The 12,903-nt window shown below is 34.7% G+C and overlaps 1 protein-coding gene across 4 annotated transcripts in view; it reads left to right on the top strand.

Moving 5' to 3' along the window:
* The window catches only part of LOC128677345 (uncharacterized), a 35,305-nt gene that overhangs the window by 19,806 nt on the left and 2,596 nt on the right, over positions 1-12,903 (top strand). For 2 of the 4 annotated variants that reach the window (XM_053758110.2, XM_053758128.2), the window contains exons 2-5: positions 5,962-6,081; positions 8,471-10,088; positions 10,443-11,209; positions 12,100-12,229. In XM_053758110.2, the coding sequence (XP_053614085.1) occupies positions 5,994-6,081; positions 8,471-10,088; positions 10,443-11,209; positions 12,100-12,229 (2,603 nt within the window). In that variant the 5' untranslated portion in view covers positions 5,962-5,993. The remainder of the gene's footprint in view (positions 1-5,961; positions 6,082-8,470; positions 10,089-10,442; positions 11,210-12,099; positions 12,230-12,903) is intronic. The other 2 variants (XM_053758136.2, XM_053758119.2) reach the window with 1 other exon arrangement.

Genomic DNA, 12,903 nt, shown 5'->3' with positions numbered 1-12,903 from the left:
ACATGAAATGCGATTTTAGGGAAAACTATTTGTTTCGTCACTATAATGGAATGGTCTCCCAACTACATCGTTGGTATACAGCCAAATGGAGGATCTTAGTTATTTATCATAAATATCTAATTTATTCATACGAATATATGATCTTCACATTAATAGTAATGTATCACTAGCTATAGTATTAGTTATGTATTAAGTGCTGTAATGAGATTAAGGTTTATGTACATTTAGTATTATTTCACTGGTTCAAAATATTTAATATTTACCTACGTAAAATAATAATTATGACTTTACTCTTAGGTATCTACTTTTTAACTGATGATTCTTGACATTTCTAAGAAATGCTTTTAGTGTACACCTATTATAGCACACGCATCCAAAGAAGGACAACTTGTAAAATTTAACCATATATTTTCAAATCACATAAGCATCGCCAATAAAATATCTGAGTCCGGTCTCTAAGTAACCATCATCGATGTACAATATACGTGAAAAATTGTACTTGATGAATGTAACTACACTGGACATATGGATAGTTAACGTAAAAGGCGAATGAATAAAAAAAACTATTTGAATGTAAGAAATGTACGAGACGACGACGTCTATACTTCATGTGATATATATATATAACTTCACACGTTATTCTAAACATTTAATTTCTTCCCAAAATAGACTAAAAATTTGTCCGGCGATAACAGCTCTACAGTGTGAGCTAACCATAAATTAAAGCTAATAGTCGTCGGCTCGTTAGGATAGACGATGAAAAGTTGATCGACTACATTCTTATTACAACATACATACAACCTTTATTGCCTGGACAAAAAGCTTTCGTGTTGCTTGCTGCTTTTTTATGGATTTTGAACCTCGGTTGTTAGACTGGATTACACAGAAGTCATTTTTTTTTCAATGTTTTGATTCGATTTATCTCTACTTTTTTAATTAAAATGTAAGTTCTTACCAAGCCCCAAAACAGTACTCAACATACCTAGTACCAATTTTATAACTCAATCATAAATCGAGAATATCTAGGGTTGATAATTTTGGAACCTATAGGTAGTTCGGCCGGTTCGGCCCCGCAATCGCCCTTCCTTTTCTCGCCATATGGACTAATCTAGCTCTACGACCCACTCTAATATGTCAGATGATATGACAGAAAACACAACTCATTCAGCATGATTTACATATCAAAATTATTTCACTGTAAGTATCTCAAGTGATTGGCTTGCAATACGTATATTGCACAATTGCTCAATCTGCCATCCGCGTGATGTCATTTTGTCCAGACCACCAGCACAGTAACCTACGCACATATCACAATTGCAGTTAATAATCGTAAACCCTGCACAAAACGCCATAATAATAAACTATGGACTATAACTTACAAAGTATGCAACAGAACTAAATAGACTACAAAAAATGTCGATGATTTTACACATCTCACGAACTTGAATTGTTTTTGCTGCAAAGACGAAATTGATTAAAAAAAACAATTTTGTGTAAGATAGATAAAATAGAAGTGATAAGTATAGTTATTAAAAGATAGTAATCAAAATAGTAAATGAATGAATATAAGATATCAATATTTTTAACGGTCAGAAAGATTGCATCTTCATTGTCTTACGATGTTATTTCAACATTTCTTTGAAACTGACTCTAAAAAAAAATAAGATTTTTGAGTTTGCACATATTCGAAATTGACACGGTTAAAATGTAATAGTAAAATCATTCCGTGTCAATGAAATCGAAGAATTTTTAACGCTCTTACCTTTCCTAGCGGGATGTCATCTGACTCATAATGGCACAAAATGTAAACTTTACTCAGGCACTTACCAAACATCATACACTACGCCGTAAGGCAGTTGAGTGCTGTCATACTGTGACTCATTCAAATTCCCATAATACCTCATATGACTTAAGGCTGGTTTTTTGGATTAACAAAAGCTGGTAATAAGTATTTTACGATAAACAATTACATAAATTTATTTTATTAACCATTCATCAGATAAAAGTTAATTACGTTTAGTTTCCCTTAATAAAATCTTTCACCTCTTTACTTGTCATCTCTAATTCAAGGATAATTTTAGATCAAAAACCTACTACCTATGGCATTAGTATGTTAAAACAACCCGACTATTAACTTTACGAAAATCCTTACGATCATCCTAATGAATTGATTTACAAAATTGCCTATGTATTTCTTCTTTGCATGCCGATAAAAATGCAGATATTAACCTCGCAAAGCCCGGCAATCAGTTATTGAAGTAACACGGAAATGTACCTACTATATCAACCGGCAGTAAGTATGTTGACTACCATACGTTAGTACATCTTTATAGCTCTTTCTTCGATACGGGTAGTTTTATCGTTGATATTTATAGAAATACGACTGTTGCGTAAGGCTGTTACAGAGTTGATGGGAAAGTTGGAATTATGTGGTTTCCTGTTCCACCATCAATAAAACGATGGGTAGGTTGTGAGCCCATTGTTCTTAAACTATTAGAGCGAGTTATTACTCGGTATCTTCAAAGGTAGATGATTCACTCGAACACTTTTAAATGTATTACTTATATGATGCTATTCGAGCTAAAACTCGAGAATAAATTCTTTTCAATTAATAACATTTTATTTTTTATTTTCATGTTATAGCATTTAAAACAGTATGTATCTTTTTCTCATTTTAATCTGTTGTATTTCGTATTTTCATGGCGATGGAAATAAATTCATCCCAGAAAAAAATTGCGAAAATTGTATTTTTAATTCCTAAAGACATTTCTCTACCTACACTACCAATTAAGTTGGATATCATTTCAGTCATTACAAATTCTACTCGAAACCTCCTTCCGGTTTTACTAATGTAAGGATATCAGCATACAACGATGTGAAAACCTTCATAAGTGCATAATTATGCTAGTTGATGTTGCAAACCACGTCTTATACACGTCTCGCCTTTATATAACGAGTCCTCCATACGGCATCCTTATACACATATTATTTATTAGTCTTGTACCTATAAGTGTTTATAGTAGACATCCATATATATTTCTTCCAAAATAGTGGAAATATACATGGATAGACATCCACTATTTTGAAAGAATTAACTATGACACCTTTCGATATCATTGATTCATAACATTATACAATCTAAATTAAAAATAATTTGTTTGTGTTTACACGCTAGTGTCAAGAAAATACAGGTAAAATTTAAACCAAAATAAACTATTTTTATGAAAATATATTAACGCCAATAAAATCTACAGACGAGAGACTAGACTAAATATTGTCATAAAATAAAATGAGTGTCAACCTGTAAGGTCAACCATAATGCGCAAAAAAATATATTAAAAAAATATATATTTTTCAACAAGCACGTATTTATATGATTGAGACCAAGGCTAAAGTACAAATAGATTTACTTGACGAAAATGGTATGAACAAGTTACAAAATGTGGCTCAAGTTATCAATCTTTTTGAGTATTTACCGATTTTTGGATTAGGTAGGCTACCTTGGTGTATTCATTTTCATCTATCTCGATCATCTCTGACGACCTCGGTGGCGCAGTGCTAAAGTGCTTGCCTCTGAACCGGGTTCGATCCCTGGTCGGGTCATGATGGAAAATGATCTTTTTCTTATTAGCCCGGGTCTTGGATTTGGATGTTTAGGTATCTATATATGTATTTGTTATAAAATATAGGTAGTATCGTTGAGTTAGTATCCCATAACACAAGTCTCGAACTTACTTTGGGGCTAGCTCAATCTGTGTGATTTGTCCTAATATATTTATTCCTAATATATATTTATATATATATTCCTAATTTATATTGTTAATTGGAGACTGCTAATTATGGTGTCCCATCCCAGGTTAATATTTGTTTTATTAACCTAATCAGCCCCGTAGCTGGCCATTTATAAGTAAGATATTTAATGGAACAAATATTAATTTCTTTCTAAATAGTATTCTAATATTTTTATAATCTGGCATCTCAGCCTAGGAGTACTGGATATGCGCGCGTCTTACATTGAGTGGAAAAGAATAAATAAGAATGCGGACACGCTACGACGTTTAATAGCTGAGGAAGGAGCCGAGACAATGCTCAGATGAGAGAGAAGCTATCTGAAGCCTCAAGTTAATTTGCGTAATTGCCGAAGCAAAAAACGTTAGTAACGCCGACGGTCATTGATTTATGGCTAGCACCATGCTTACTAACCTACAATCATAATATTGTAAATTGCAAAATAATAAAGAGTAATTACTTACCTATTTTCATGACTATAGGTATTTTAAGTAATTACAATATATAATGTCCTTTCTTTAAAAAAATCTAATCTCGTGATTATGATGAAAAATAATTCACATTGTGTCTTAGCCCTATCACTTGATCAAGAATCTTAGAATTCAATAAATCATTAAGTGATTATTAATAAATTGCGTACGTTTCAATTGTTTGCAAAATCTTTTTAATTTACCAACTGAATTGTTATGAATTTTGACACAATTCTCCAAAATGTGTTTCAAACACAATTGCTTTTTATCACAGAGAAATTGTTCAATTTATTGCTCTTATTTTGCGTAAAGTACAACAAAAGCATAAGAATCGATTACACCACCTGTATCGAGGCAAGGTTAGTAATTGTTACGTGATCAAATCGAGTGAGGTCTCGATTCTTACGATATCGATGACGGATGTCTAGCCGTGTTAGTTTTAACAAATTAGTTACGTTGTTGTGACATGCTTATCAATGCTATCGTAGTGATGAGAATGATACATTCAAATTGTTTCGCAAGATATTTGCTGTATATCATCTTCTTAGCTGATGCCGAATGCCGGTAAACTACGTTTAATCTCGGGTCGTTAACTATTATTTTCTATGATCTATAACAAATTTCATTAAAATCGGCCCAACGGTTTATCTGGTGAAACCTGACAGAGTACAGACAGACTTTCCAATTTATAATATAGTATTTAATGCAACAGCTCAAGTAATTTATTTGATCTTTTGCATTAAATTCTTGTCTAAAATTAAGTATGTAGTGTCTAAATTTTTTTTTACTATTATATTGTGTAAATTGTAAACTATTCATTTCAAAAACAAGGTGAACTAGATGTATAGCATTAGCATTTAACTCGATTGCCCCGAGGTGGGTTATAATATAATTAAGGGTTAATATTTGAAAATAATTTCACAATGTATTCAATAATGGCAACACTTGCACAATTGCCGACAGGTTATTGTGAAGAAATTGTATTGCAAACAGATCGCATAAGGAGACGGACATGTTGAGAAACCTGTCGGGATACACACCTTCGAAGTCGTTAAGACTACGAAGGTGGTATATGTACACATATAATATAAGTAAATTAAACATAGAACTTTGCTATACCTCTACATACGTGCTTTTAAACACGAATTTAGATATAATCTGATCATCTATGATACTTAATTAGATATTAGTTCTATTTTTTATGTAATCTGGCCAGTTGGAAAAAAATAGACACATTGATATTTTTTCTTATCGAGTGTGTTATTGCTATACTCTATTTATTCGAATATTTTATTTACCTAAAGGCTGATATTACTATTACGACTACCTAATATGTTTTAGTGGCAGTTAATCGCATACACATTAGTACGAAAAGCTAAAAGTCAATCAGTGTTTTCCCAACGATGTTTTCCTACATCCAAAGCAAGTGATGGACAATGAAAAATGTTATACCCTAATTACAGATACCGTAGTTAAAGGGATTAATAACTATAAGTATTTACAGTCCAAAGAGTAATCCAAAAGGGAAAGGGCCCAGTGTGAGGTGCAGGGTTTTCCAATACGCACCACCTTCTCTAACCTAACCTATGGTTACCTAACTTATGGTTCAGAGTTCATCTATCTATCTACTTTAACCAAAACAATAGTGCAGTATAGGAATTTATATTGTATTATTTAATTATTGTTGTTCGTGTTGTTCCAGAAGAATCCAGCATGGTGTGAGCTCGGCCGAGGATGCGGTGGTTCAAGAAGGGCGAGCCGCCGCGGCTGCTTGCTGTGTCGCCCGAGACAGAGCCGAGGACCGCGCGACGCTCCCGCATTGGTAAGAACTGCAGCGTTTTAATTAAGAATTGAAAGTGACAACCGTAGTGTAGTACCTACATAAAATTTAGACATGTATATACATATTTGTTAGCAGCATCGTAGTTCGATTTATAAGTTTTATAAGTTATTTAAATGTGTTGGTCAATTGCACTTCAAAATTAATAGTCATACGAGGAATACCAGCGGTATACAAAATTCATAATTGTTGGACATTGACAAACCCATCATTATATTTGCCCCATGTTTATCCCGCACACATGAAAAGGGCCTAAGATTGTAACGTTTTAGTTCAAAAATTAATTTTCATGTCCACATTAGTATATTATCAAGTATTAACAAATTGTTTAACATCTTAGACCAACTTAACAACAGAATAACATAAAGAACACAGCTGAATTAATTGAAGACACGGGATAGAATAAAATGAAATAAATATCTGTTTAATTTTGTAAATCCAATTCATTAAGTTAATTGCGCAGTGACATGCGATGCTATTTACGTAATGTTTCTGAACCGAACTTGCCTTGAGTTACCAAAGAGGTTTGCTTTGATTCATACCTCGTGAACTGGCCATGTGACAGTTTAACTTGATTTATTTTTTTATGCAGCAGTCAACTTTGACGTTAACTTTAATCTGTGCAGAAAAATACTACATTTTGTCTTAAACGATAGTGGCGCGCAGTTTTAAGTAAACGTCAAAGCGACTGGCGCAACCCACCTAAGTACTCGTATTAAAGTTGCAATAATTTGAGTTTACGGAAAAACAAGTTTTTACTTGTTTTTGAATTCTGCTACTGCATACTTGTTTTTGAAGGAAAAAAATTGGCTTTATTGATTAATTAGTTAGTAAGTACTTATAATTTATCTGTGTGTTCTATGCACACTGCTTCCATTTTGTGTCTGTTTTAAAAGAACGACTTTCATAATCATTATATTGTAATGAAGCAACGTTAATTCTTAGCTTGTATTTCATTACAACATACTCGTAGGTCTAAAACATTCGTTTAATAAAGATTAGGGAAAGCAGTCAATGCGCTCGTGACTTAACTACCGACAGGGTTTACCTCATTTGTCTTGTTAATCTTCACTTAACTGATTGCGTATTACCTACCTTTATTGCATTCATTACAATAAAGGTATTTTTCTCCCTCTGTCTCATCTCTGAACATTTCTTTACATCCTTGGCTGTGACGACACGAAGTCCAAGTCTGCTAAGTCCTAAAATTTTTAAAATTCGCTTGTGAATTTACGATCGACCGCCTGCTTGACGACATCTCTTTGGAAACCCTTGTTGTTGTAGTATCTATTTAAAATGCGTAATCTTTTATGTACCTATCTTCTCATAATTACCACTTCAGTGTTTAGCATATAGCGTAGTGATGGTACCTAGATGGCTATTGTCCATTTATATTCAAAATAGACATGCCATACTGATATGAAACCTATTTATGCTAATGAAGTGTTCTTGCGACAATACGTATAATAGCAGCAACCTCTGGCCCTAGAGATAAGATTGATCAAAATAGACAGTCGCCTGAGTCGCCACTGTGAAACCAGGCGCCTATAATATTTGCAAAATTATTACATGCTTACTAGTACATTCTTACATGGAAGTAATATAAATATAAGCAACTAGCTTTATCCCGCGGATGCATCCGCGTGATATCCTCTGCGAAAGCGGAACAGACCCGATTTTCATACAAACTTTCACCCCCTGTTATTGTCATTTGAAGGTTGATATTTAAAAAAAAACTGCCTATGTTTGAATAGGGTTAAACTATTGACTAGTGGTTTAGCCAGACGGACAGACTTTCGCATTTATAATATTAGTATGGTCCGTGGTTTGGCACATGTGGTTTTAGTGGGGTCTAGACCAAGACGCGGTGAAGCGGGCCATTCCATGCATTAAAAAAGATGGATCTGCATACCTTCTCCTAGTGTAGTACTTACTTTTATTGTAGGGTTACCTTTACTCACTACTTACTTCAAATCTGTATAGCTACACTAAAATTTCACTAGATTATATGACATATGTCATGTATTATTTATTCTGTGATAGACGAAAATGTTTCTAGCGGTCAAAGTTAAAATATAAATTTGCTCATTTTGATCTGCGAATCGCCCACAGAGCTACAATATGGTAATGTGTCGTGCACGCACATTTCTTCGTTAATTAGTCCCTGTCACTCTATTGCATTGCATAAGCAATTTACACGCGACTTCATGTAATAGAATAAGTAGGCAGACAAATTATATTTCTTCTTATTTTCTTTCTTTCAACCGATCGCGAAATTTTGTAACTTCGCCAATTAAAAAAATATAATTTTTGGGTTATAATTGGTCTCGTATTGTATTCAAATATTATCAATAATTTATTTTATTTACAGATATGTCACCGGTTCGCTACGCTCAAAGAAAGAGTAGCGGGAGCTCGGTGGAAACGAATTTCTACAATCTCAGCGACCAGATTATAATCGTCGAAAAATCGCCACAACAAAATCGAAGTGGTGAAACTCCAGTTACACGTCGCATATCACTTCAGAACGGTTCAACCTCACCGCAGGAAAGCTATAACGCTAGTTGCAAAAACCGCGGAGCCTCTTTAGAGAAAGAGTACATGATATATCGAGAAAAGCGGAATCCGTTACTCGATAAAGTGAAAAATACCAAACTGTCATGTTTCAAATCGAGTGGGCCCTTGCGGTACAGAGACGACGCTGCTTCAACTTCTGGAAGTGATTGCAGTGGATTTGGCCACATCGAAGAAAACCAAAGTCGATATTGCATTAACTATCCAGAAACTCATATAGAATTCGAGAACCAAAATCCTTGGGTAAAAATGTCCACTTACGATAACGATGTATTTTTTCCTAAAAGTATGACCAGTCCTATAGAATCTAATTGGAGAGAAGGAAAATCGTTTACAAACAGAGGTACTAGATGCTATAGCTCTGGGTCAGAATGCGATCGTTATAACTATGGAATACCTAAATCTGGTGCAAAATTGTCAAAGTCCAGTGATCAAATTTTCAATGATGATTATGAAACTTATGATGCACCAATTGCATTGAAATCTCAAAAAAAGACTGACAAATTTAAGGGTAAAGATGAAAAAGATACCATTGGACCAAGTTCGTGTCTTTCAGCTAAACTAAGAGCTATGTCTGATAGGTACTTAAAGAGTTCAAATAAATTCCTTTCAAAATTATATAAGCAAAACGGTGAACATGAAGAAGAAATTAATGGCAGCAGTGATAACATTTTGAAAACAGCTAGCATTAATAAAAGTCGAAAGAAAAGAAGTGGTGTAAAGGCAAAATTACGCAGTTTTTCATATGGAGCTTTACCAGGTTTAGATGAATTCCAAAAAAGTCAAAATTCTGTATTCCACGATGATGTTTACCAAGTATCATGTGACGATGAAAACATATTGTTAAAAGACTGCGAGGATGCTGATTCTGGTATACTAGTCAATGAATCAACAGCATCGTCAATATTTGACAGTGATAGACTGTCATCTAGATGTGAAAGTTCAGCGTCTCATGCTCACCCTGCACCCTGCCATGGGAGAAGCATATCCGGGGATCAAAGTTATATAAAACCTCGAGCATCTGGTAGATTGAGTAGAGAAAGAAACGATTGTCCAAGGCCTAGACCTCGTCACAACCAAAGAGCATTATCATTAGATCGCAAAGAAATTCTTAGGCGAATGCCAAAGAATAATATCGAATCAGAACCTCAGTATCTTCAACTCACGGAAAAACAAAAAATGCGTCAACGTGATGTAAGCTCGGGTGACACAGGTATACCACCCATTCCTCCCTGCAGAAAGCTTTCCAGAGACGGCAAAACAGAAAAAGTTCCATCTGAATTTAAAGTAGTCAGAATTTTGAGACGAAACCCCACTGATGAATTGGGCATCTTTATAGCCAAAACAAAGCTCTCGGATGAAGGCCATATCGGATATTTAGTGGCACACGTTGTTCCAGGTGGTCTTGCTGAAAAGTAAGTTGTTATTAAGTACACATACTTTATATTTATTATTTTATTAAAGGCCGCCTGCCTGACGGCAATTCCCAAGGAGGATTGACGTCAGGCAGGCGGCTGGTTGTAAAATCACAGCCGAATCTTCAAACTTAAAATATTTTTCTATGCCGACCCCGAGCTTCGCAGCTTCACAACCCCGAACGCAACCGGGCACATGCGGAGATGAGAGAGATTTTATTAAATTTAGGATACTAAAATAACAGTAAATAAAGTAAAATATCTAAAATCAAGAAAATTACTTGATTTTCTTGATTTTAGATATTTTTCCTACTTCAAAATATTATAATGAAATATACCTATTTAACGTTACAGAGAGGGAACATTACGAATCGGCGATGAATTGGTTAATGTTAACGGCCGCAGACTCCGTGATCTGACAATGAGTGAAGCAAAAGAAGCGCTAAAATCTGGATCATCTGAAATCGATATAGTAATATGTCGACAACGTGATAAACCAGATCCCAAAAAAAGAGATTCTATGCAAAAATCTGTGACACTGATGCGGGAGAGTTCTGTTGATTATGAAAACGCGATCATATTGGGAAAGGAAAAACGCGTTGATAAATATGACGTCAGAATAGACCGGCGGGCGTCGCAGGACGAGCCGGCGTGTAATCGCAGCACGCTATCAGCTGCGGACGAGGCGAGCGACAATGCGCCGAGCGCACACACGCATTTCCTCAAAGGCCAGAACGCGAGTTACAGCAGCATGAATAACAAGCTGCTACGCCGACAAGTCGTGAGCTACGGTGGTGCCAATAAAGACGAACTCGCTCTCAGCTGTGTTAGTGATGTAGTAGACGTTGACGTGCCGGACTGTACCGATCGTATAAAAGTCAGACATGACAGTGATTGTGAAACGCAAAACCCAAATACGGCAAACTTTTGTACGCTCCCGAGAAAACCGCGAGCGCCTACGCACACCTACCACACTATTACTTTTGAGAAAGGACCTGGAAAGAAACCGCTCGGCTTCACCATTGTGGGGGGGCGTGACTCTCCTAGAGGACCTCTCGGGATCTTTATAAAAAGTATACTCCCACAAGGGCAAGCAGTCGACGATGGACGGTTAAAAGCAGGTATGTGTTTTAAATTAAAAAGTGACTATTATGGTAGGGCTCGAGGAATGCAATTTGATAAGAATAGGAAGCCGTATTGTGTTCGACAAAGTGGTATAATAACAAAGAGCATAATATCAACGCGGCCAACCATTGTGTATTGGAATTGGTACCGAGCATGATACGAATGTTTATTTTCTAGCGATAGTAATGTTTATTTACAATGATATGTGATTGCTTGAAAGTATTCGGGGAGTATAAATCGACTTTATAAAATATAAAATTTTTGTGTGAATAATGAATGCACTACAAATAAACATACGATATGTTAACTAGGAAAATAGATTAGGCCATTCTCATGAAAACACTGACAGTATTTTAATTAGCTTAATCTAAAAATATGGTACCTAATTGTTATAAATTAACTGGAGTACACGACATACATTTTATTGCAACACAGGGTACTTGAGTTGCAAATAATATTTTTTGGGAATTAATACGTCAAACGTAATTTACCAAAAAATCTCTTTTCATTTTGAAACCTTCGACTAGGTAGTCTCTCCCAATTCGTTTCCCGGTTTTGACTCTAGTTCATCATTATATAATAATATAAAATCATATAAAAAATTATATATTTAGAAAAATTGAAAATGATTTCCGATAAGTTACGATTAGATGGAACTGTGTTAATTATCTACCATAGTAATCTATTACTATGGTAGATTACTTAACATAGTTCCATTTATTTAGTAATCTATTACTATGGTAGATTACTTAACATAGTTCCATTTATACATTATTGACGACTTCCACATGTCAACCGAAATGTTTTGTATAATTCGACCGTAGACCGTATACCTGCTTATATAAAGAAAACACTGTATCAATTGGGAAAATTGAATATTTTTCAGGAGACGAGGTGCTGGCGGTGAACGGGCAGGCGTGCCACGAACTAGCCCACGTGGAAGCCCTAGGGCTCTTCAAGGCAGTCAGAGCTGGCTCCATAGAACTGAGGATCTGCAGAAGGGTTAAGAATTCTCAGTAAGTATGCACGTAGTTTCACACGTTTATTTAATAAGTTTATAAATAAAATGTAACACCTGAATGTTAGTTTTCATTTTTCTTTTTCTTATCTCATATAATCGTAAAGTATCGTATAGTAGTAGTATAAGAAATAAAAAATGGTGTCTTTTTTCTCCTCAACTTTATTACTATACGCTTACCTATAAAATTATGCATATTCGTTAATGCATGTGTTTAATGTAGAGTAATAAATTTACATAAATTATTTGTAATCGAATAGCTAATTGAAGAACATGTAGAAATTCTGTTACGGCTTAGTAATTAATCGAGTGCATTGTGAAAACTATTATTCATTTCCATGTGGAAAGTGTATGTCTGATCCAAATATAGGGTGGGAAGTGAGAAAACCCACCCGCCGTGGCGCGCAGTCTAGAAAACTAATAAACTAACTAACTAGTTTAAAAATTCATTGGTTTGATGGTGGAACATTTTTTTATTTATTTTTTAATGGTACAAAATTTATACTGAAAAAATATGCTGTTCATTTATGAACTATTTATAAAAATGCACCTACGATATTAAAAGTGTATGTATGTTTACATGTGTTTATACTTATCACAAACAAAGATGTGAAGTGAACAGAATGCACTCACTCGGTATGCGTATGCATTGCTAATGACATTATTACTTTA

Source organism: Plodia interpunctella, chromosome 2, assembly GCF_027563975.2.
Source record: "Plodia interpunctella isolate USDA-ARS_2022_Savannah chromosome 2, ilPloInte3.2, whole genome shotgun sequence".
NCBI classification, from domain to species: domain Eukaryota; kingdom Metazoa; phylum Arthropoda; class Insecta; order Lepidoptera; family Pyralidae; genus Plodia; species Plodia interpunctella.
The sequence above is the reverse complement of the archived record's forward strand: the minus strand, read 5'-3'. Positions and strand labels throughout refer to the sequence as shown.